General features: G+C 46.3%; 1 protein-coding gene across 6 annotated transcripts in view; it reads left to right on the top strand.

Moving 5' to 3' along the window:
• The window catches only part of LITAF (lipopolysaccharide induced TNF factor), a 109,235-nt gene extending 90,360 nt beyond the window's left edge, over nucleotides 1-18,875 (top strand). For 5 of the 6 annotated variants that reach the window (XM_082359762.1, XM_082359766.1, XM_082359763.1 and 2 more), the window contains 3 exons: nucleotides 11,252-11,476; nucleotides 14,039-14,195; nucleotides 17,259-18,875. In XM_082359762.1, the coding sequence (XP_082215888.1) occupies nucleotides 11,252-11,476; nucleotides 14,039-14,195; nucleotides 17,259-17,367 (491 nt within the window). In that variant the 3' untranslated portion in view covers nucleotides 17,368-18,875. Of the gene's footprint in view, nucleotides 1-3,813; nucleotides 3,947-11,251; nucleotides 11,477-14,038; nucleotides 14,196-17,258 lie in introns of those variants that run through there. The other variant, XM_082359767.1, reaches the window with a different exon arrangement.
• Nucleotides 18,876-26,231: the final 7,356 nt, after the last annotated feature.

The following is a 26,231-nucleotide window of genomic DNA, read 5'->3' as shown; positions in this document are numbered from 1 at the left end:
CAGTTACTGCTGTTAAACATTCAACCTACCTTAAAATCCTATCGTCTTAATTTTCTTTGGACCTTTTTTGTTCCCCTCTCCGTGCCCCATCTGCTCACATTCTTCCATGTCTTCTCTTTTCTCCAAATCACTGTTGGGTATTCAGCAGGCCAGGTCGTGGTCCACGTCATTCCTACTGACCCCTGAGAGGTGGGTGGTGCCCGCCCATGCTTGTAAATGACAGGCGACACACACACAGGTGTTTCTGAAGACCCCACATGCGACCGTATCTTGGGTACCAGGCAGAGACATCCCACCTGTAACATTTCTGAGCTCAGTGGCCGTGGCCTTGCTTCTCCACCAGGTCGGTTCCTGATCAGAGTTGCCTGTGAAGCCCATGTGTCTTGTACAATTTGCCCAAGGAGAATACTCAGCATCGGGCATTACCTCTCTGGCCTCCTCCTCCTTTGCTTTTGGACCCTGCCTGCCTGTCGGTCATTTCACCGGAAAGGATTGGGAGTGGGAAGAAAAAAATCACCTGAGACTCCTTAAGCCCCTCATCTGCCAAGAGTCCCCCTTCCATCCGTGCTGGTTATAAGTAAGCACTGAGGGTGGAGATGTCGCAAAGGTGTGAACTCCGTCCCCCCCCCCTTCCACACGTGTCAGCAGCAGTTGCTGATGTTTATGGCATCTTGGGGTAGAAGCTCGTTAGAGCCTCTGAATTTTCTTGACACCCATGAGAAAAGATTGTCATTTTTGGAGAATGGTTGACACACCATCCATGTAGAACAAGTGGCTTCAGAGCCATGCCAAGGACCAGGTGATGAACATGGAGTGACAGGTGTTACTGAGTCTGGGCTGGTGGCAGCAAGGAGCCTGCTCATAAGTTCAGATCTTGGATGGATGGTGCAGCCGCAGGAAGCGCCTCCTTCTCACTCTCTTCTGAAACCCCAACCAGAACCAGCAGTGGTTGTTGGCAAAATTCAGGGGCGCCTTCTGCAGAGCCCGGGGATGAGCAGCCTCAGAAACTTGCATCAAAGAGTAAAAATGAACCGATCTTGAAGTTTAGAGACTGTGGCTTTTTTTGTCTCTGATTTTATCTTATTTGTGTTTGCTTGCCTCCACACTTCCCTTTTCAAGTTCTTTCCACCCACATCTTTTTTTTTTTTTTCTTCAAAGGGTGTGAGGAGAGCCCTTCTTTCTTTTTTTTCTTTAATTAATTAATTAACTTATTTATTTATTTATTTTTGGCTGTGTTGGGTCTTCATTGCTGCGCGTGGGCTTTCTCTAGTTGCGGCGAGCGGGGGCTACTCTTCATTGCAGTGCGTGATCTTCTCATTGTGGTGGCTTCTCTTGTTGCGGAGCACGGGCTCTAGGTGTGTGGGCTTCAGTAGTTGTGGCACGCGGGCTCAGTAGTTGTGGCTCACAGGCTCTAGAGCGCAGGCTCAGTAGTTGTGGCGCACGGGCTTAGTTGCTCCATGGCACGTGGGATCTTCCTGGACCAGGGCTCGAATCCGTATCCCCTGCATTGGCAGGTGGATTCTTAACCACTGCACCACCAGGGAAGTCCCTCCACCCACACCTTGATCTTCTGCCTGGACATCACAGGGTGCCCTGTTGAGAAATACCATTCTCCCCAAGGAATTCTGGAGGAAACAAAGGATTCCAGACCAATTAAGTGATTCCAGTCCTGGAGCATATTTGGCCAAATCCTCATGTTACCTTGAGCTGAACTGCGAGGCCATCTGTTATCGAGGCCTGTTGTTAGTAACATCTTCCTATAAAAAAATACCTTTATTTTTGTCAGATTCTAAGTTGAAGCTCTTAGGGTAAGACCCTCCCATTTATGTCTGCTTCCGAATCTTGATGCCATCCAAGATGGGTCTTGGTGTCCTTTTTACACATAGGTATCCTTTTCTCCAAACATTTGTGGAAATATCGGGGTGACCAAATTGTCTTGGTCTTTGCCAGGGACTTTCCCAATTTAGGCACCAAAAATCCTGTATCCGGGAGAATCCCTCTGTCCTGGGCGAACTGGGATAGTGGGTTACCCTATGAAGCACCCATGATGTTTTGAGCTTAGTTCTAGGTGCTGGGGATGCAGATTTTAATAATTTCAATCCCTGCCCTTAAAAGGCCCACAGACTGGTTAGGAAGACGTCTTAGACGAGAAAGGTGCCCTGTGACAAGTACAGCAGAGAAGCATATGTTAATGACAGCTAGCACGTGCTGAGGGCATATGTGTCTCTTGTTGCTCTGGGTCCTTTTCGCAAGTGGATTCATTTAATCCTCCCAAGACATGAGGAAGAAGCTGCCAGTGTGCTCATTTTACAGATGGGAAAACTGAGGCACCAAAGTCATGCCCAGGGGAACTTTGATGTGACCATAGGCTGTCTGGCTCCAGACACTGCACCCTTGATTTCTGCACTGTGTAGAGAGAGGTTCAGGAGGAATTAGTTCTCCTCTGGGAAAGCCAGAGATCACCTCTTGGAGGAGGTGACAGCCAAGCAGGGATATGATGGGTGAGAGGAATTTGCAAACCCATAGGAAAGGAAGGAAATAGGGGGCAAAGAGGAAAGAGCATGCTTGGGGCATGTTTGGGGACATCCAAGCCAGGCTGGAGACACATCAATTTGCAACTGTGGTGGGAGGTGACGTGAGAGGCAGTGTGGGGAGTTAGGGGTCCAGCATGTCCTGGGAACCCCCTCCATCCCAGGCAACTCAGGACCTTAGGTCACCTTAGTCGGGGGGCACGTTGGCCGGTGTCAGAAAGACCCCAATGGTCTCAATTTTAGGTAAACAGGCCACTGAATGCATTGAACTAAGGCTAGTGGTGGATTTGGAGGCTCAAATTGCAGGCCTTGGCTTGTGATATGGAGATGATAGATAAAAGATTTCTAGCACTGCCTTTTTCTTTCTTTCTTTTTTCTTTTTATTAAGGTAACATTCACCAAACATAAAATTCACCGTTTGAAAGTGTACAGTTCAGTGGCAAGTAGTGCATTCATAGTGTTGTGCAACCATCACCTCCATCCAGTTCCAGAACATTTTCATCACCCTAAAAAGAAACCCCATACCTGTTTCCTCCCAGTACCCTCTCCTCCCCACCCCCAGCTCCTGCACCATTAATTGGTTTTCTGTCTCTGGATTTACCTATCCTGGGCATTTCGTATAAATGGATGGAATCATACAATGATTTCGCATCTGGCTTCTCTCACTTAGCATCATGTTTTCGAGGTTCATCCCAGCAATGTTTTGGAACCGCTGTATCAGTGATCGAGCTGGTCAGCCAGCCATCTCTAGGCTTCCCAGAAGTCAGGCCCCTGCCTCTGAATTTAGGATTCCAGGCAAACGCTGCCAGGCTGGGACCCCAAGTTATCCAGTGAACACCGGTGCAGGCTCAGACCGAGTACAATGACTCCCAGAGCTTGTGTGAGCGCCCGGAATAGCAGCTCCACCGGGGTGTTTCCGGGAATTCTAAGACTGTTTGGGCGTTTTTTTTAGGAACAAATCTGCTGCTGAAAGTGACTCAGAGTTTCTTCCTGTGTCTCGAGGTTTCAGGATCAATTCATTAATCTCAGCTCAAGGTGCGAAGATCACTGCGCCCACCAGCGTGGCTTCTCTCCAGGATTTTGAGGGCTTTTTGCTACTGTCTTTCAACAGCGATATTAAAAAGCCTGCTCTGAGACTCGGTTGGCATGGCCTTTGCCTTTTCTTCCCTGGGAGCTGCAGCAGGTGGCAGAGATATCCCAGCCCCCCACTGCTGCTTGAAGCAAATGTGGCATCTCAGAAGTTCTGAGATCTCCCCTTCGTTGCTTGTGTCCCCCAGGCGAGCAGGAACTGCTCTGTGGATATCTACCTTTGGCAGATCACTGACCTCCTGGACGCCTGATTCCCATGAAAGAAGTAGATCGTTTTGAACTGCAAAGTCCTCATGACAAAATTAGTTGGAGTCCATAATGGGCAGGTAGTTTTTTAAATCTCGTCTTGGGTGTGTGGTGTGAAAGTCTGTGTATATGCATCTTCACGGGTGCTAGGGAGGCAGAGAGAAAGGGGGTGACCTGTCGCCTCGGGCTCAAATGTGTTGCTTCCACTGAGAATTGATTTTCCTTTCACGTTTCATTGGGGGGGTCAAAGTGTGCAAAACGAGCTGCTGATTGTGTCTGGATCTCCCAGCCTGGGAGGTATTTTGATGAGGTCTAAAGAGCTCCAGAGTCTGAGGGGCATGGGTTCAAACCACTCCCTCTGTGTAAATTTGGATAAGCCGCTCAACCTCTCTGGGCCCCAGTTTTTTCATTTGTAAATCGGGTTGATGACAACAATAATTCCTGACTCAGTGGTGTGGGAATGACATGGGATGATGCATGTAAGGGCGTGAATTACAGGGCCCGCTGTGGTAAAGTAAGAGCCCGTTTGGTTCATCTTAATGCAGTTGTGAATCTGGAATGGGGTGCGGAGTAGCAGTTGTGAGATGAGTAGTAGATTGTGCTCAGGCCAGGACCTCTGGACTCTGAGATGCCAAAATAAGGCGTAACCAGTCTGGTTATTTGGAACCCCTGAGCAACCTTTACTTTCTTCCTGGAGTGAGGGAGGACCCAGCAGATTCAAGACCCAGAGGAGTGATGGGTGCAGGAGGAAGTGGATGCCAGCCCAGCCCTGCTTGGCCCCAGTACAACAGAAGGGAGTGTCCCTCCGTCTGATCACCCTACCCCTTCCTTGTGGGGATCACCCTACCCCTTCCTTGTCCACCTCCCTTCCTTGTGGCTCACGAGATTAAGTTGCGAGAGGGCTGGGCATGCCTGGAAAAGAACACGCAGATGTAAGGGATCCTAGGACTTGGTCCGTAAAAGGTTCAAAACTGAGTTCGGACAATTGCATTTCTGACACCAAGAAAGGAGGAGTCATATTTTAGAAATACTCAATGAATAAATGTGGGTGATTGGCGAAACTCACTGGGCCCAACTACCTCTTTCCAAACAGTGAGTTCTCACTGGGGATCCAAGGGAATGAAAATTGGTTCTTGGGGGAGGGGAGAGGTGAAAAAAATCTGAAATATTACAGTGGTGTTTGGCCCTCCAAAACTCAACCCTGCCCAACAAAATCTTATTTCTTAGTATTTAATTTTTCTTGTTAGGTAGAAATTAAATTATATTCAAGTTAATTAATTGAATTTAAATATAATTTAATTTTTTTCCTTGGGGGCCAGGGGTAGGAGGGGCGGGAGGGAGGCAGCTATAATGAAAACAAGATTGGGAAATCCTGTTTAATACTGGGTTCAGTGAATAAGCTACTCCCAGACTCATTCCCTTAGGCCTGCCCAGGAATAAATATCCGTGTAGCCCTCACTGCCCATTTAAGAGAATATCTTTCACCCAGCGAATCGTTGAGTCTTAGAACAAGGGATGTTTTCAGCTACGGACCCCAAACTTCCAATTGGCATATTTACGGATGAGAGAGTGGGGCCCAGGATCATGCAGCTGGTCATGGGCCAATTTCCAAGTTCAAGCCTGGTTCTTTTTTATTGATTGATTGATTGATTGATTGATTGGCTGTGTTGGGTCTTCGTTGCTGCATGCGGGCTTTCTCTAGTTGCGGCAAGCAGGGGCTACTCTCTTTGTTGCGGTGCGCTGGCTTCTCACTGCGGTGGCTTCACTTGTTGCGGAGCACGGGCTCTAGGCGCACAGGCTTCTGTAGTTGCGGCACACGGGCTTCAGTAGTTGTGGCTCGTGGGCTCTAGAGTGCTGGCTCAGTAGTTGTGGCGCATGGGCTTAGTTGCTCCGCGGCATGTGGGATCTTCCTGGACCAGGGATCAAACCCGTGTCCCCTGCATTGGCAGGTGGATTCTTAACCACTGTGCCACCAGGGAAGCCCAGCCTTGTTCTTCTTGCATCAGGAATGCATCTCTTCATGCATCAGAAATGCCTCCTTTTCCTTTTCTGTAACCAGTGGTCACGATTCGGCTACCTAACATTTGGCCCCAGTGCAGCGTGGAAAGGCAGGGCCTCTGGTTCGAGAAGTGTTTGGAATTTCAAGATGGCGGCAGCATTCAACCGAGCTTGGGGGGCCCTTCTGCGTGTAGGGCCCCGTGGGACTACACGGGTCACATGCTGGTGAGGTCAGCCCTGGTCACATTTTCCATATTTAAAAAAAAGGGGTTTGGAATGCCTCTCTCTGCATTTGGAAGGAGCTAATAAAAGAGTCATTCTGAGATGGTGGAAACAGAAATCTCCAGCCCTTAGCACTTTCTCGATTCCTGCGGGGGCAGGTGGAAGGTGGGTGGAGAATCGCCTTCAATGTGTCCTTTTTAATTGACAGTCGAGAAAAGCCAGTCTCAGGGGCTTAATAAGAAAGTTAAACAACTGGGGAGGGAGGAGGGAGACCCCCTTGTTTGTTCCTTTATTTTCCCCCACAAAGCTCCCCGTAACTGTGGCAACCTGGGTTCTGCAGAGACTGCACCCCAGGCACCCAGCGCCACCAAAGGATTCTCAAGGCTGTGCTTTTACGTGGCAAAACTGTGGCTTTTCTGTTTTGTTAAACTAAAAGACGCTTTCCTGTGGTTTCCAGTTTGTCCCAGAAAAATGGGTCACAAGTATTAGATGGAATTGTGCTAGTGCCTCAGCACACAGGCGGCGGCGGCTCTGGAGGGATGCAGGGTTCTCCGCTGACAGTGGAGCGTGTCTGTGTGTCTGTGTGTCCACATGTGTGTCTGCCCTTAAGAATTTCACATTGTGGGGGTGAGGAGGGGGGTGTGGAGGCCAGGTGAACAAATCCTTTCTGGAAGGGTGGCTTAGTGGCTGGCTAGGTGGGCCTCCTGCCCCTGGGGGAAACCAAATTAAAAAGAAATGGGGGTGGGGAGAGAAAAGGAAAAAGAGAGGGAGAGAAATGGGATTGACTGAAGTGGCATTTCCTGGCCTGGGGCCTGGGGCCTGGGGGAAGGCAAGCTGTGGAATTTATTTAGAAAGCTTTCAAAGCAGCTGGTTATGTGTTTTCCTTCCCTACCTCCCTCCCTCCATCCCTCCCTCCCTCCCTCCCTTCCTTCCTTCTTCCTTCCTTCCTTCCTTCCTTTCCTTAAACCATTCTAGACTGTTGCTCTTGTTCTTTTCAGAATTATGACCGTGTTTATGTGGCTGTTTGATCCAAAAGGAATGTTCCCGAGAGAGAGTGTCCTGAAGTTCCAGAAAATAGGATGTGACCACAAGAAAGATGACGATGGTCAATTAAAACAGGGGCAGGGGTGGGTAGACATTAATTTCCAGAACCAGAAGCTCAGGCCCTTCCTTCCTTTAGATGTCTTGGCAAGAACCCCGCCTCCCCCCAGCTTCCTAACACCTGTGTGTTCGCTCTCAGCAGCACGATTCACAATCTCTGAGTTTCTTCCCTTTTGGAGGAGAGAGGCAATGGTTTGACCGGAACTATTTGCAGAATTTGGGGCACCCCAGGACCTTCTGTTTCCCCTCCCGAAGCACTCCGTTTGCAACCACAGCAAACTGTGCTATTTTAGGCTTTCTGGACACATGGTGCTTTCTGCTCTTGTGGGGTTTTTTATATGACTCAGTTTTCATAATAAATCGTGTAGGCAGCTCTGGGTCTGCCTTTCCTGAGACAGGAAGGGACAGTGAGTCCTTGACGTTCTGCACGGATGTAAATTACCCGGGAGCACGAGGCCGTGTTTCCCCAGCTGAAGTCTCCTCCAGCCCAGTGCACGGATGTGGGGAGGTCCTGGGGCCAGCCGGGAGGGGACAGCAGCCAGTGTTGGAGGTGAGCCTGGTAGAGAGGCATCCTGGGGCTGATGTTTGTGGCCGGTCTTCCCTCCTACTCTGCGTTTCTGTTCCTGTGGGACAGAGGAAATTGACACAGTTCTATACCTTAACCACTTTTCACAGTCCGTCTGTTTTAAACCCTGAACCTGTTTTCACAAAGATGTTCTGGGGTCAACCCCCCACTGTAGACCGGTGTGTAGTCTCCCCCCAACCCTGGGCCTTCCACCCACACACAGGGGCCTTCCGAGCTTTGCTTCTTGTTTCCCTTCCAGACCTTCTGCTTCATCTACCCTGTCTAGGGTTGGACCTTTCCTTTTCTCTATAACCTTCCATGGCTCCTGTCCCATAGAACCAGAAAGTGAGCCACATAGGCAATTTAAAATTGTTTAGTAGCCACATTTTAAAAAGTAAAAAGAAACAGGTGAAATGAACTGGAACAACATATTAACTCTGGCTATCTAAAGTATTATCATTTCAAACTAGAGGCGATATAAAAAATTATGAACGAGGTGTTTCACATTAACATTTTAAAAATGCTTTGAAATCAAGGTGTATTTTACATTGACATCATATCCCAAATTGGATGCTAAAATTTTATCAAAAACATTTGATCTTGATTCAGAGTTCCTTAAATTTGCTGTTGAAAAAGTAGATTCACATACCTAAGGAGTCCCAGACTTACATAAAAATGTTCCAGTAAATGAATTGTGTATTCGATTTTCTTTCTTTCTTTTTTTTTTGTGGGATCTTAGTTCCCCAACCAGGGATTGAACCCGGGCCCTCAGCGGTAAAAGCACGGGATGCTAACCACTTGGACCGTCAGGGAATTCCCTGTATTCGATTTTCAATTTAAATAAATATAATTTAACAATTCAGTTCCTCGGACGCATTTCAAGTGTTGGGCAGTGTGGTGTGGTCGCTGGCGACCATATTGAACAGCCCACATAGAGACCATTTCCATCCTTCTGGAAAGTTTCCCTTGGACAGCCCCAGGCTTATAGAATGAGGTCCAAACATCTCCATAGGACTTTCACAATTTTCTAGAACCCAGCTCCAACCTATCTGGCTTTATTTATGGATTTTGTTTTATGCATGGTCATTTTCCCATGCCTCTCTTTCCACTTTGAAAGCCCTTTCATCTCTTCCCCCAGAGAAATCTCCTCTTTCGGGCTGGGCTGAAAGGCAGAGCGTCCTTGAAGGACTCTCCCCTTCTCCCCGCAGCAGAATGAATCGATTCTGCTTCCCACGGGATCTAGAAGTGGAGGCATGGTGCGTGGGAAGCAGCACAGGTCCGGCCAAGCCCCTGGACCGTGGCTCGCTGCCCCCGGAGCTCCGTGCCCCGTTTCTCCTGAGACAGGTTTGAATGGATCTTCTAATGCAGCGTTAGCCCTGCCCCATTGGAAAAACAGAAGCAGACAAAGGACGGCACTGTGTCCTTCTCCAGCTGCCCGGGGGCTGCCGAGCATGGGACCGCAGACAGGAACACACCCTGGGTCCAGGCCATGTAATTCTAGGCGGGCATAAGTTCTGCAGGGAAAAAAAACCCGGTTCTTTGCCCTCACAAAAGGAAATATGTGCCTGGCTGCTCTGATTCTCACTTTTCAAAATGAGAACTGGTTGGTTTGTGCGTCCCTGTGTGTGTTTACTTTTTTAAAACTATAACATATATACAGAAAAGGGCACATAACTTAATCTTACGACTCGAATTTTCACAAAGTGGACTTTCCCGTGTAACCACCCCCAGATGAAGAGAACGTGACTAGACACCCTCACCCACCAGCCTCTTCCAGACTCTCCTTCCCCTCCCAAGAGTAACCGTTTTCTTAACTTACACCCCCAAGATTCCTTTTGCCTGCTTCTGGACTTCGGGTACATGGCATACACGGTGCGGGTGTCTTGGCATCTGGCTTGTTTTGCTCAGTATTTGCCATAGTTTGTGGTTGGCTTTTGAAGGCCGTTGTCTTTTCCGTCACTTGAAACACTGATAGTAAAAACTGCAGTGGTTAATTTAAAAAGAAAAGAAAAGAAAAGAAAAAACACTAGCTATGAAAGACAGGTCTTGGTTGGGTGATGGTTTCAAGTGTGAAAAAATTTATGTTCACATTTGGCTGATGTTTGCCCTGGGGATTTGGGTAATTTTCTCTTGTCATTATCTACCTTCTTTCTTTTTTTTTAATGGAAATGCAAAGGGTGAGCAATACCCAAGGCAGTCTTTTTTTTTCTTTTGGCCACTCCACTCGGCATGTGGAATCTTAGTTCTCCAATCAGGGATTGAACCTGTAGTGGAAGCGTGGGGTCTTAACCACTGAACCGCCAGGGATGTCCCCCTACCTTTTACCTTTATGTAGGGAATCTCTTGTTAAGGTTCTCATTCTTGGGTCTGGAAGGGATGATGTTAACTCCCTTTCTGGCTTTTGGACAAGACTGGACACAGGTCATTTCCTGATTGTCTTTTGTCGGTTAGAAAATGAAAGAAATTCAAAAAGATACATGTCCCACAATGTTCATTGCAGCACTATTTACAATAGCCAGGACATGGAAGCAACCTAAATGTCCATTGACAGATAAATGGGTAAAGAAGATGTGGCACATATATACGATGGAATATTACTCAGCCATAAAAAGGAACGAAACTGAGTTATTTGTAATGAGGTGGATGGACCTAGAGTCTGTCATACAGAGTGAAGTAAATCAGAAAGAGAAAAACAAATACCAGATGCTAATGCACATATATGGAATCAAAAAGCAGTACTGATGAAACTTGTGGCAGGGCAGGAATAAAGATGCAGACATAGAGAACGGACTTGAGGTCACAGGAGGGGGAGGGGAAGCTGGGACTAAGTGAGAGAGTAGCATTGACATATATACATTACCAAATGTAAAATGGATGGCTAGTGGGAAGCAGCCGCATAGCACAGGGAGATCAGCTCGATGCTTTGTGACGACCTAGAGGGATGGGATAGGGAGGGTGGGAGGGAGGCTCAAGGCGGGGGGCGGAATATGGGGATATATGTATATGTATAGCTGATTCACTTTGTTGTACAGCAGAAACTAACACAACGTTGTAAAGCAATTATACTCCAATAAAGATGTTTTTAAAAAAAAAAGAAAGATTGAGGGTGGAAAAGAGAGATGGGAAGATGTCAATTGAATTTTTGTTTTTAATTAATTAATTTATTTATTTTTGGCTGCGTTGGGTCTTCGTTGCTGCACACAGGCTTTCTCTAGTTGCGGCGAGCCAGGACTACTCTTCGTTGCGGTGCGCAGGCTTCTCATTGCGGTGGCTTCTCTTGTTGCGGAGCATGGGCTCTAGGCATGGAGCACGGGCTCTAGAGCGCAGGCTCAGTAGTTGTGGCGCACAGGCTTAGTTGCTCCGCGGCATGTGGGATCTTCCCGGCCCAGAGTTCGAACCCGTGTCCCCTGTATTGGCAGGTGGATTCTTAACCACTGCGCCACCAGGGAAGCCCCTGTCAATTGAATTTCTGATCTGGTGTCTTCTGGTTTTGGTTTAGGTAAAATGTCTGCTCCAGGATCCTACCAGGCGGCTGCTGGACCTTCCTCGGTGCCAACTGCGCCCCCATCCTATGAAGAGACAGTTTCTGTTAACAGTTACTACCCCACACCTCCAGCACCCATGCCAGGGCCAGCCACGGGGCTCATGACGGGCCCGGATGGGAAGGGCATGAATCCGCCTGCGTACTACACCCAGCCAGTGCCCGTCCCCAATGCCAATGCAAGTACGTACGGCCTCCCGGGCCCCCTTACCTCTCCTTGGCCCTCCGCCCTGGGACTCCGTGAGAATCAGGAGAGTGGCCGTAGTGACTGTGCCCCAGAGTCTAAGCAAAGTGCCAGTAAGTCCAACTTTCCCCCTTGTCCTGAAATTTCACATCTAGTCTTGGGTTCCAAGTCAGTGAGGCTTTTGGCTTTTCCATAATAAAGCACAGTTTATGAACTTTCCCACGTCCACCATAAACTGAGCCTCTGGTGTTTATCACAGAGGCACAACCAACCATCCCGGAGAAATTTGGGAATGGGAGTTTGCTTTTGGGAGCTCCTGCCCTTCCTGCTGAGGCTTGGCGGGAGAACCCCTGCCCCGAGGCCAGGGCTGGAGCAGGAGAGGGAGAGGATGTAGCCGTGAGTGAGGAATGGGTGAGCTGAAACCCACCCCCAGCCCAACATTAGTGCAGGTGACTCCCCTGCCTTCCGGCAACTTCTTCATGTCCTTGCCCTTTGGTACTTCCTGCTGCCCACCTGCACCCAGGTATGTAGCTGATTCAGTATTACAAGCAGCTCAGAGAGCGGACCTGTGAGTCAGACTGCCTGGGTTCACCAGCCTCCTTGTCCCTCGGTTTCCCCATCTATAAAATGGGGCCCATCAAGTACCTACAGCCGGGGGCTGTTAAGATTAAATAAGGTTCTGTGAGTAATCATTGGATAAATGTGAACTATTGTTGTCATTGTGCTCAAGTGACTTCGACTCCTTGAGATGGAAGAGGACAAGATAACGACTTCAGACTATTTTAGATCACACTCTGATCAATAAATAACTCATTCTTGCACCCCAAATAACCCTTATTAAAATTTACGTGTAAGTGCTAAATTATGCTTTGATGCTGGCTCTTCTGCAGGGGGCGGGGGCGGGGGTGCTTTCTAGGTCTTTCTGGGAATATTGTCTGGTTAGCTCTGGGTAGCAGTTCATGTCCCCTAATACATAGATCACAGAAATGGCATTTCAATAACATAAAAAAGAAGAGAAAAAAGTCACTTTGACAGAACTACGAGCTTAAACAACTTTGCCGAAAACCAAAAGAACGTGCTAAGCTCTGAGAGCTTTGTGATTTCCATCACCCGAGGTGCTCTTCTGATGCTTGTGGATGTCCGCGCATGTTTTTCACATAGTTTTCTCTTTTTAGCATGATTTCGTATACTCACTGCGTGTATCAATATGGTCCCCCGACTTGTAAAGAACTGGGCCAGTATCCCCTGGCTTGGTAAACGCCAGCCTTATTACTGGGCATTGGAGTTTGCTAAAGAGACCGTGTGAAATGCAGGCTTGTTTATGGAGGATTCACTCTGTACCAGGCACGGGGTGAGGTTCTTTACTGCCTTTGTCCCATTTAATCCTAGCGACAACCCTTATTATTCCATTTTTTAAAAAGCAGCTTTATTGAGATAGAATTCCCATACCATAAAGTTCACTCTTTTAAAGTATACGATTCAGTGGTTTTAGCATATTCACAGAGCTGTGCAACCATCAGCACTAATTCCAGAACATTTCCATCACCCCAGAAAGAAACCCCCGACACCCTCCATCCCCCAGCCCCTGGCAACCACTAATCTACGGATGAAGAAAATTGAGGCTAAAACCCATCACATCACTGTTTCTGAAATTACCATCTGCAGACCACCTTCATAGAACCACTCAAGAGCTTAAAAAGCGGTTTGGGGACCCTGCCCCAGACTTGCCGAATCAGACAGTCTTGAGGGCAGGACCCGGGAATCTGCATTCTCAATAAGCTCCGCACTTGAGTCCAGAGACAGTTGAGTTTGAAAGCCTGGTGGAGCTGGGCCAAATCTCCTCCAGAAACACACAGTCCTTTCCCCCATCTCATGTGTGGAGGTTTCCAGAGCCCCTCAATTGGTAATTCTGGAAATCTGCCACTGTTTTCTCTTCTTCCCTTTTTGTCATTTTTCTCCCTCCTCACCCATCCCCAGTTTTTTTTGTGTGTGGTAAAATAACACATAACATAAGATTGATTACCTTAAGCATTTCTCAGCGTACAGTTCAGTGGCATTAAGTACGTTCACATCTTTGGGCAGTCATCACCACCTTCCATCTCTTTTACATTATACAAAACAAACTCTATACCCATTAAATGGCAACTCCCCCTTCGCTCCTCTCTCCCAGCCCCTGGCACCCACCATTCTACTTTTTATCTCTATGAATTCAACTACTCTAGGTGCCTCCTATCTGTGGAATCAACAGTATTTGTCTTTTTGTGACTGGCTTGTTTCACTTAGCCTGATGCCCTTAAGGTCCATCCATGTTATAAGATGTGTCAGAATTTCCTTCCTTTTTAAGGTTGAATAATAACCCGTTGCATGGATGGACCACATTTTGTTCATCCATTCATTTATGAATGGACACTGGGTTGCTTCCACCTCTGGGCTCTTGTGAATAGTGCTCTCCTGAACATGGGTGAGCAAATATCTGTCGAGATCCTGCCGCTACTGTTTTGCATTTAATGAATGTCTTCCTCGTTTACTGATTGGCCGGTTTGTTCTGTTCCTTCCATCAGTCGCTGTGCAGACAGTCTACGTGCAGCAGCCCATCTCCTTTTTCGACCGCCCGGTCCAGATGTGTTGTCCTTCCTGCAACAAGATGATCGTGACTCAGCTGTCCTATAATGCCGGCGCCCTCACCTGGCTCTCCTGCGGGAGCCTGTGCCTGTTGGGGTAAGTCTGGGGTCCACTCAGACCCCGGGTTCTCCCGAATTCCTCTCTTGTAGGATTTCTCAGCCTCAGCACCTACTTCTGTGTTGTGGGGGCCTGTCCTGTGCCCTGTAGGATATTGAGCAACATCCCTGGTCTCTACCCACTAGATACCAGGAGCTCCCCTGCCCCCGTTGTCATAACCAGAAATCGTGCCCAGTTGAGAACCACTGCCCTCGAGCATATCAGCCCCTGGAAGCTGCTGTCCCATCATTTCTTCTCAGACCACTCCTGGAAGCTGCTGTTCCATCGTTTTCTTCTCAGACCACTCTCTGCGTGTAGGGACAAGCATAGCAGCCATTTGTATCTGTGTACAGCGATACCCTTGGGGATTTCTTTTTCTTCTAGAATTTCATGACCTAATTAATAATGTTTGCTTGACTCTCAGAGAAGCTTTAAACATTCTATACATTAAAATACTTTATAGTCATCTCTTCAAAACTTCTTATCCTTTTAGGACCCCCAGTAGTTTTCTGTTGCCTACACAAGGAGAGTGTGTAAATATTTATGTCTGCACCAAGGGTATTATGTTGAAAGAGATAATACTTTCTGTTCTGGGAGAAAGTTGAGGAAGCACCATTTAATTTTTTTTTTCCCGACAGATAAAGGCAGCCTCCTTATTCCTGGCCATGCAAGTCACTCAGAAAACCATAAGTGCTCCATTTTCTTCCTCGAAGGAAACCGTGTTTGTGTGTTTCTTTTCAGATGCCCTTGCCTGGCTCTTTCCTCATTATCTGCTCGTGACTTAGGTGGAGGGGGAATCATCGTTCTCTTCCTAATTTTGAAGAGAGGCTCAAAGCCCCTGAGAGCTTAATTAACTTCCTTGAGGACTTGCATTCAGTGGGGAAGAAAAGAGACAGAAAACATTACATAAAAATTCATCATCCTTTGGACATTCCTGTTAAAACTAACTTTTGTCTTTGAAATCAGGGAAGGACAAAAATGGAAACTTTTATCGAATATTGGCCACTGGCTTTCAAATTGAGGCAGCTTTTTCTATCCGTTCCTCCTTTTCTTCCTTAAATGCAGTACTGTGTGTTCAGATCCTGCCTCTCACAGCTGTGTGGCTCTGGGCAAGTGACTTCACCTCTCTGTGCTCCAGTTTCCTCATCTGTAAACTGGGGTGTACTAATGCCCACCTCCGGGGGTGTTGAGGATAAAGTAGGTGGTTGTGTGTGTATTGCCTCTTGCAGCCATGCCCGCACTTGTCAGGCGGGAGGTTAGGATGATCTCTAAATGCACTGGCTGCCCTTATTTGAACTCAGGTAAGCTTAGGCAATAGGAAATTCCATTCATGAGATAGTTTTCTCATCAGGATATTTCCTGATTCTGCTTTACATAAATCAGTGTCTTCCTGTAAAATGTTGATTTTCTTTTTTTTAAACTATGTGTTTTGGCAAACTTTGGTTGTAAGGCTGTGGGGTGTTTTCTGACACTGGCCAAGGCTCCAGCGCCAGCTGGGTGTCCAGTGTTTCAGTTCAGCTCTGACACTACCTGGAGTTGGTGCAGACCCCACAGCTTAAGGGCTCAGTCCCACAGACTGCCCCCCACTTCAGATGCCAGTCACAAGTCGTAGGTCCCCTGTACTTCTGACCAATCAGGGGTCCTGCTATCCCCTCTTCAGGTTTGATAATATGCTAGAATGAATGGCTCACAGAACTCAGAATGGCACTTTACTTACATTTACAGGTTTATCATACAGGAGACAGACAGATGGACAGCTAGGTGAGGAGGTAACAGGGCGAGATCCAGATGGGTCCTGAGTGCAGGGGCTTCTGTCCCCATGGAGCTGGGGTACACCACCCTTCTGGCACATAAATGCCGGATTCACCAACCCAGAATCTCTCCAAATTAGCTGTTCAAGTGTTTCTATAACCCGGCCCTCAGCCCCCCATTCCACCCCAGAGGTCTGTAGTTGAGGTTGAAAGTTCCAGCCCTCTGGTCACTTGGTCTTTCTGGTGACCAGCCCATCCAGAGCCTGTCTAGGGACCCACCCTAGTCACCTCATTAGCATAAACTCAGGTGTGAGTGAAAGGGGCTCTTTGTGAATAACAGAAGACACTCCTGTCACTCAGGAAGTTCCACGGGTTTTGGAGCTCTGTGCTGGGAACCAAAGACCAAATATATTTCTTCTTACACCTCAGGCTGTATGGAGGTCCTGCCTGCGTGCGCTGATGATGGATTATGTAGGTTAAGAGACGTGATTTGTGGAAATTTATATGATTGTTGCTGTGAGAAGCAGGCTCTCTGTATGGAAAAGTGATCAGTCCAAGACAGGAGTCAGCAAACTACAGCCCAGGGGCCAAATCCAGCCTATTTTAAGTTCTATTGGAACACGTCACGCCCTTTATTTACGGATTATCTGTGGTTGCTTTCATGCTCCAATGACAGAACAAGACCCATGTAGCCTGAAATACATACTCTCTGGCCCTTTACAAAAGAAGTTCACCGATTCCAATCTAACACTTTGAAAGATGCCTAAATGTCCCAGGACTTGATAATACACCCAGAGCAGTCTGTCTGTGGGAGCAGCCTTGGCAATGGTTGGGATCTTAGTTCCCCAGGGCTGCCATAACAAATTACCACAAACCTGGTGGCTTAAAACAATAGGAATTTATTCTCTCCCCATTCTGGAAGCCAGAAGTCCAAAATCAAGGTGCCATGTTCCTTCCGAAGGCTCTAAGGGCAGAATCCTTCCTTGTCTCTTCTAGCTTCTGGTAGTCCGGCTGTGGCTGCATCACTCCAATCTCTGCCTCTGTCTTTACGTGGGCTTTGTCCCTCTTTGTATTTCTGTGTGTCCTTTTCTCTTCTTATCAGGATCCTGGTCTTTGAGTTTAAGGAGCCCACCCTCATAATCCAGGAAGATCCCATCTTGGGATCCTTAATTACATCTGCGAAGACCCTTTTTCCAAATAAGGTCACGTTTATAGGTTCCGGGGATTAAGACTCCGACATACCTTTCTGGCGGCTATCGTCCAAACGACTACAGTCTGTAACCCTCTCCATGTGTGGCCTTTTTTCTTCTAGGTGCATCGCGGGCTGCTGCTTCATCCCTTTCTGTGTGGACGCCCTGCAGGATGTGGACCACTACTGTCCCAACTGCAAAGCTCTCCTGGGCACCTACAAGCGTTTGTAGGACTCAGCCAGACCCGAAAGGAGCCGTGTGCTGCAGGAAGGCCTTTCCAACTCTCGCCCAGCCCCGCCCCTGGTGAAGGCTCCATTTTGGTGCTCTCATCTCTCCAGGGTCTCCACCTTCGTGTCTTCTTTTGGGGGGAAAATATCGCAAAAATAACACACCTCCAAACCCCAGAAATTGCTGCTTGGAGTCGTGCACAGGACATGCAAAGACATTCTCCTTGAGTGCTGGTTCAAGGGTTTCCTGCCTCCCCGTCTGTGACCCCAAGTCATCCCATCCAGCTGTGAGCATTGTGCCGTCTGAGTATCTTCTGGTGATTTGCCACTGGCCAGCTTCTTTTTTTGCCTCAGTGGGCCTTTCTCTTGGTGGTCTCAAACTGAGAAGCCCCAGATTGCCTTATTTTTGAAACTGTTCTGGCCCCAGTACGGCTGAACCAACCTTTAGTGCCTACCGTCATAGCCATCTGTTTCCACTTCTGATGACAAAAATCTTGCCTTACAGTCTAAGGGCTTGGCTCTCAGATTCTGTAACTGCAGGCTTTTAAATAGCACACAAATTCACTTTAATTTCTTAATTCGTTTTTAAGTACAGGGAGGGGTTATTCACACCCATCAGACACATAGCCATGAGGTCATAAATGCAGGCTAGGAATAGAAGGCTGGATCTTTTCACTGATCTGCCTTCCTTGGACCAGATCCTCAGCCACTTTCCACGAAGGGCTTTTTTTTTTTGGTAGAGGAATTGTTTGTATTAACAGTTTTTGTGACCTCCTTTTGGTCTTAAACACCTTTGAACATAATTTTGAAAGGAGGGATTTATAGAACTGTTTTCCGTAACTATATGACTGGTATCATTTTCCCATTTGCCAATGCACTCTCACTTTTTTTTTTTTTTTCCTTAACAGAAAAAGTAATGGGGATAATTTCATCCACCGCCTTTACTTGGGTTTAGTGTTGTTCCTAAGGACCTTCATAATGGAACTCTTAAAGCGGGTCCCCTTTTAGGTTCCTGGTGGATATTTGGAAAGACAAAGGAAAGCGTGTTTGAGCACATCTGAGTACCATGGTGCTGAAAAGTGTGGGGACCTGACTGTTTCAAAGGCATCTGAAGTCTGGATTTTATTTTTCAGAAATCAATTTGTTGTATAACATCTGAAGACATGATTTCTAGGACTGAAGCAGCAAGCCAGAGTTCTCTGTTCGCTGCTGTGTCATCTTTGAAATCAAGACAAAGCCGGGCTCGACTTTCAGGAGTCCCTGTTTTGATAATAAATAGGCACAGGGAATGCATGTGAATAATATTATGTAGAAATCAAGCCTAGGTCTTGATCGAAAATCTGTATATTGGTTCAAAATTATAGTCATAACCCATTGATTCAGCTTATTCATTTGATGTTTCGAAAGTTCCAGTAATTATTTTTGCAATGACTATGGATACTACATAGTACTTTGGTGTTATCTGCTTTTCAAAAATAAAGTCTTTTGTTCACTCTGTGAACTACTCATCAATTCTTACGGTGTGAAGAAAGGTCTCATGTTGTGTTTCCAGCCGTTGGTACAAAGAACCCTTTATTTGTTCCATCACAGTAGAAAATCCTTCATGATGAAAACTACAGACTTGCTGAATATCCCCCGATGTCAAGATGACCGATGTTGAGTTGGGTGGATAGCTAGTGAGTCAGATTTGAACATTAGGCTGTTGGAACCCAATAGGCGTCATCAGTGGCAGCAAGCCATAGCTTTCAAGTTTTAATAAAATGCACAGAAGAAAGCCGTCCTCATTCATGCTCCGAACAAAACATGCTTTGTTAATTGATCGGGGTAGATGTGAGATGCTAGAAGGAGGGCATTGTAACTCGCCGGGAATATGAATGTCATCCTCTTTTCCTACCTGGTGATAAAGCTTCATTTTGGAAGGTGCCGGAAAATCATGCCACCTTGGTGCGACTTTGTCATTTAAACCCTAACTTCTGGTCTTAAAAAATTGCCACTCAGCCGATCCTGAGCATGTGTTTTTCTTTCATTTGACAAAATTGAAGGCCATGCATATTTAGCAGTTTTGCTCAGATGGTGGCATATAAATGGTCTCAAGCTGTTATCAATTACATATGCAGAGTCTTCAAAACAAGAGCCCTATTTCGAGGACCGTAACATATATGTGTATTCTGGGAAACTTTAAAAATAACATCAGATGCCTGGAGCATGAAGTGTTCGTCAGACATTCTATTTTATTCTTTGAAATACGGGCTTATTCATATATTTTTACAAATTAAAAGGCTCTTTTGTTCTTCCCCTGTTTATTGGGGACTTTGGAGTTTGTTGCAAACACTGAATCACATTCAGTGAATGCGAGAGCTTTATTTTATATCTACTTGGACCTCAAAGAAGAATATTTACCAATTTCAAACCCGAAATGGCTGTACGTCTTATATACCGTTAGTCCATCTAGACCTTGTACACATACAAGTGTTGGTTTGTGTCTTGTTATCAAAAAGAATTCAGTTTTTGCATCTGTTTAAGCCAACTTTGAGCACATGACTGATTCCTGGCTGACCACAACATTACCCATGAAAATGTTTTCTCTGGGACAACTGGCTTCCCAGTTGCTACCGAGAACACTTCTATTGGGCCCTGAACTATTCATAAATGTGGCTTCATATACTCACACACAATTTGGCCTCGGTTTTCTCCCCAGTGACAAACCTCTCGTGCTTGGGATATTAAAATCCTCTGAATTTTTGAGCTCAAAGATCTCTGTTTAGGAGTAAGTGTAGACGTTGGAATTTTACTTAACAAAATTCTGATTTGCATTTTGGATCCTATTAAAGTTATCTCCTGCATTTATGACTCAGATGTTTATAATGAGTCGTCTGTTTTTCATGGGCACACCAGTGAATTGAAAGTAGATCCAGCAAGGGCGATGAAAGAGAGAAACCCGGAGGTTTTTTGTTTTTTTTTTTTTTTTTGTCTTAAGAATTTTAAAGAAACAAGAATCTGAGGCTTGGAAAGATTTAAAAAAAGAAGGAAGAAAAAAGTTCATGGCCAAGTATACAGTCTAGTGCATTTAACTGTTTTGTGACTGTTCTCTTGCAGTATTAGGAAAATGTTCACACATTGAAATACCTTTTTTTTCCCCTTTTAAATTATTTTTTAGAGCAGTTTTAGGTTCATAGCAAAATTGAGCGGAAGGTACAGAGAGTTGTCATACATCCCCTGTCCCCCCACGTGCACAGCCTCCCCATCACGGTCATCCCCTACATTTGTTACAATTGATGAACCTGCATTGACTTATGATCACCATCCAAAGTCCATAGTTGGCGTTAGGGTTCACTCCTGGTGTTGTACATTTCTCTGTGTGTGTGTTTCTTTATTTTTATTTATTTTTTGGGCCATGCCTCTCAGCTTTTGGGATCTTAGTTCCACGATCAGGGATTGAACCCGGGGCCACGGCAGTGAAAGCCCTGAGTCCTAACCACTGGACCGCCTCATTCCGTGTGTTTGGACAAATGTATAATGACATGTATCCACCATCATAGCATCGTACAGAATAATTTCACTGCCCTAAGAATCTGTGTGTTGCCTATTCATCCCTCCCTCCCCACTAGCCCCTAGCCACTGATCTGACTGGCTCCACAGTTTTGCCTTTCCCAGGATGTCACACAGTTGGAGTCATGCAGAGTTGGAAACATATGTACAGGAATCATAGACTTTTCAGATTGGCTTCTTTCACTTAGCAATATGCATTTAAGGTTCTCCATGTCTTCTCATGGCTGGGTAGCTCATTTCTTTATTATTCAGATGATATCTCTTTGGATGTGCCATACATGTAAGTACCTATACTGTTCTTAGTACTGCAGTGTCTCAGTGATGTTGTACCTGGTTTCCCAAATGGGCAAAATCAACGTAGCTCGTGTGTCCAACATCAGTGTCATCAGAGAGCGCAGTACTGTTTGTGAACCCTGTGTTTATATAGTTGTATATGTGTTGGGGGGGTTACTGGGCTCGGCTTTGGCTGCTCGTTGCTCAAGAATCCAATACTGAGAGACAAGTGTTGGGTAAAAGTAAAGATAGCATTATTGAGGAATCTGGCAATCCTGGGGAGAAGGTGGACTCATGACCCAAAGAACCAACTCCCCACTGTCAATCGGGGGCAAGAGCTTTTAAAAGGGTGTTTCGGGGTTGGGGGAGGGGGCTACGTGCAGAACAGCACAGGCAGCTCCAACACGCCCCTTGAAATTAGTCGTGCGGTGGCCTGATCAGCGTCATCATGGTTGTTTTAGGTAGAGGTCATCTTTAATTCCAGGGTCGGTTTGTTATGAGGCCAGTTCTCAGAACTGTGTAAGATGGAGCAGCTTAGGTCATGGCTGCAGTCTGGTCATCATGTAGTTAACTTCTTCCACCTGGTGGGGGTTTTAGCATCTGCAAAACAGCTCAAAGGATATGGCTCGGAATATTATTGATAGCCCTTGAGGAGAAACTAAAGGTCCTTGACTTCATTTAATGGCTAAACTATTATTATTGGGTTGGCCAAAAAGTTGGTTTGGGTTTTTCCATAAGATGTCATGGAAAAACCCAAACGAACTTCTTGGCCAACCCAATATTTTGTCTTGTTTGATTATCTTCCTTTGCTTCTGTATTTTCTCGCTTCTCTGATTAAATTTATTCCTTGGCTAAAGTTTCTCTATATACAAGAGGCAGGCAGAGGACGTGAGGGGTATGTCCTGGGAAGATTGCTCTCTTACAGGGGGGTCACAGTGCAAAGTGAGTGCCAAGGGCAACATCTGGGAACCTCTGGTCTGGCACATCTGTGGTTTTCATGTATCACTGATCGACTCCTGCTGTATTCAAGACATTGTGTAGCTTGGATACCAGACACAGCCCTGCCCGGGAAAAGTGATCACTGGGCCTAGAACTACCCTGCCAACATTTCTGGTGGCTTCTTTATTTTTTGTTTTAAGCTAAAATTCATGTAACATTATTTTTTTTTAATTTTTATTTTATATTGGAGTATAGTTGATTTACAATGTTGTGTTAGTTTCACTTGTATAGGAAAGTGATTCAGTTATACATATACATACATCTATTTTTTTTCAGATTCTTTTCCTATATAGGTTATTACAGAATATTGAGTAGAGTTCCCTATGCTATACAGTAGGTCCTTGTTGATTATCTATTTTATATATAGTAGTGTGTATATGTCAATCTCAACCTCCATCATGTAACATTAAAGTGTATGATTCAGTGACATCTGGTGGATTCACAGTGTTGTGCAACCATCACTTGTATCGAGTTCCAAAACATTTCCATCAGTCCAACATAAAACTCCATACCCATTAAGCAGTCACTAATCATTCCTCCTCCCCCAGCACCTGGCAGCCACCAATTTGCTTCTGTTTCTTTGGATTTATCTATTCTGGACATTTCATATACACATAATCATAATATGTGACATTTTGTGTCGGGCTTGTTTCACTGAGCATCATGTTTTTGAAGTTCATCCACAGTGCAGCATGTGTCAGGGCTTCATTCCTTTCAGTGGCTGAATAATATTCCATTGTATGGATATGCCACATTTTGTTTATCCTTTTATCTATGGATGGCCCATTTGAGTCATTTCCACCTTTTGGTGATTGTGAATAAGGCTGCTGTGAACATTTGTTTACCGGTTATTATGTGAGAGTATGTTTACAGTTCTCTTGGGTATATACGGACAAGTGGAATTGCTGGGTCACATGGTAATTCAGTTTAACTCTTTGAGGAGCTGCCCGATGGCTTCTTAAAGAAATGTGTCCTATTGTAAAGCCACATCTGGCACAGGCTACAATTTGGAACTGCCCTGCCCTGGAGAATTCTGCCCTCTTCTGCAGTGAGAGCTGTTTGGAGCAGCCTGGTGGCAACAGAGCTGGATTTGGAGCAGGAAGACCTGCTCCCTGGGCCGTCCTGCCCAGACTCCTCAGCTGATCTGAACCCCATTCAATCCTCTGGGGCTCCCACTGAGCCTGAAAAATGAGGAGGGGTGGATGGTGCATCTCGGCCCCTCTGAGTGGGCCCTTTAAGGTGTTCAACTGTTTGTCCTTTGTTTACCTGTATGCCCAGCTTGGGATACAGCAGTAAAGTGGGAAACACTATCCTCTCCCTCATGGAATTGATGGTAGAAGGGGAGAGAGAGACACCAAATAAGAAAACCTAACATTTCCAACCTGTTACAAACCAGGAGGGAAAAGTGCAGGAAAACAGGGTACAGTAAGTCCCCTACATACGAATGAGTTCCGTTCTGAGATCATGTTTGTAAGGCATCTTGCAAGCATTGAAGATGTTATCTCCAATTATTATTATTATTACTGCTATTTGTTAGCAGAGAACAGAGAAATGCTATCCCCCCAGGTCAGCTGCTTGGAGAGTAAGGCTGTGGGGTCCTCTGTTCCTTTAGACTCCTCTGCAGTGGGTGATTTGCCAATGGCCTTACAAGATCCCTCTTGAACTCTAGGTCCACTCTAAACAATAGCTCTTCTCTTATTTGGGAGGCTGGGGTCAGCAGTTCAGACCCTAAAGTCACACACCTGGTCTTATGTCCTGCCTCAGCCATTTATTCACTGTGTGACTATGGGTGAGATTCTTAACCTCTCTAGGCCTCACTTTCCACTTCCATAAAATGACATGATAAATAGAACCCATGTTCCAGGTTGACTGACCCTTGTGTGGGCCATGAGGTGGGCAACATCAAACCTACAACTGAGGGAGAATGTGGAGGTGGGGGGGGGGGGTTCCAGGAAATGGATCCTGGGGGCACAAGGGTCTAATTTCTGGGATCACCTCAGTGGGATGAAGCCAGGCCTTTGGAGTATAAGATGGCAAGCAGTAGGAGTGAATAAGGCCCTAGAACTGGGTTTGAGTCTGGGGAGGGTTCTGGTTACTGCTCTTTATTTACTGCTTCCCGAAGTGGGAATTAAATGCACTACTTGGCTCAAGTCTGGACATCTAACTAGATGTTCTGAGGTTTCTTCAAACTCTGTAGTTGATGGATAATTTCGTCTTTGTCTTATTGGGATCGTACTGGAGTTTTTAACCTACACGTAAACATCATGACAGAAATGGGTTGTTTATAGTTTCATTCATTCATTCACCCTGCTCTTGTGGATTTCAGGTGGTGATAAGTTCTGTGAAGTATGTAAAACAAGGTAACGGGACAGTCACAGAGATGGGAGGTGAGGTAGAGTAGTCACGGCAGGCTTCACGGAGGAGGTGGTATTTGGGTTCAGACCTGAACGACAAGCTGGAGCCACACACACACAGAATATTCCAGGAAGTGGGGACAGTGAGTGCAAAGGCCCTGCGGCAGGCAGAGCTGGGTGTGTTAAGGGATGAAGAAAAATAGAGGACGGTCAGCACATAGTGAGTGGAGAAATGAGGAGAAGCTGAGGCTGTGAGGGGAGCAGAGGGCAGACGGTGCAGGCTTGTGCAACGCCAGTCAGAGGCCCGGGTTTTATTCAGATCACAATGGGAAAGACAGTGGGCTACTCAACAATACAAAGGAACCAACTATTGATGCATGCGACAACATGGACGAGTCTCAAAACAAATATGCTGAGTGTAAGAAGCAAGACAAAAAAAGGGGTGCATGGTGTATGATTCCATTTATATGAAATTCTAGAAACCATGAACTAATCAGTGTTTGCCTGGTTGAGGGAGGGATGAGCAAGGGGGCGAGGAAACTTTTGGGAGTGATGGATTCATTCACTATCTTGATTAGTGGCTGTGGTTTGTTGGTTGGACACATATGTTAAAACTGATCATACCGTACTTAAATATGTGCAGTTTGCAATTCGTCGCTTACATGTCAATGAAGCTGGGAAAGATTGCATGGGAAGCCGCTAGTGGATTTCAGCGGTGAGGGGACATGATGTGGTTCAGCGAACAGACCTGGGGCAGAAGCCTGGGTTGCAGCAGGGCCTGGGGAAGCTGCTCAGGCAGAGAGGAGGGTGGAGGGGTCCCCGTGGAGCAGGCGGAGCTCAGCTTCAGGGAATTTCAGACCCCGGTACCTCTTCTGATCCAGCTATCGAGTAAAAGAAGACCTTGCAAATTCACCTTTTCAAGAGATGAGTAAACATTTGAAGCCCATTTATTAAAATCTCATTTCACTCCTCAGTGAAACAGAATTGTTTTCCCTGGGTTGTCTGACAGACAGCTGTGGCTGTGAGTTCCGTGAAGGCAGGACTCAGTCAGGCAGAGTCCCTGCTGGGGCCACAGTGCCCAGCACAGGTGTTGGCACGTGCCAGGTGCTCGGTGAATATTTCAAATGAAGACATGAATGAATGAATGAAAGCTTATATCAAGTAAGGCAGCTTCAAAGGGCAACCCTCCTGTGTGTCCTAATCCATAGCCGCCTTCATTCCCAGACCAGATGGTACAGCTCTCGGCCCTTCAAAGTCATCGACAGCAAAGACAGGCTCAGTGTGACCCCTCAGCTCTCCTTAACCAGGGGGAGAAAGTGGGCTGAGGGTTTCCTGCAACAGATCTGGAAGTTCTGAAGAGAACAGGGTACCGGCTCCACCTCTAACTTGCTGTGTGACTGTGAGCAAGTCACTGTGCCTCTCTGGGCCTTCTCTTCTGAAAAAATGGGGGGTTGAAAGTATCACCTCCTGAGGCCCTCATGAGCTCCATCTATTCCTTCATCCATTCACTCAAGAAACATCCTGTGATTCTAAAGGTTAAAACCAAAAAAAAGGACCTCCAGATCACCCTTGTTAACCAGGAAGTGAAAAATCCCCAGGTTGTTCGCATTCCTAGAGCATTGCTGTTGAGGTTTTGCTATACTTTTCTTGGACTTGGTTTTGCTGAATTAGTGAAGCAGAATTGGGAAAGAGA

Source organism: Balaenoptera borealis (genome assembly GCF_965194805.1).
Source record: "Balaenoptera borealis genome assembly, chromosome: 16".
NCBI classification, from domain to species: Eukaryota; Metazoa; Chordata; class Mammalia; order Artiodactyla; family Balaenopteridae; genus Balaenoptera; species Balaenoptera borealis.
The sequence above is the reverse complement of the archived record's forward strand: the minus strand, read 5'-3'. Positions and strand labels throughout refer to the sequence as shown.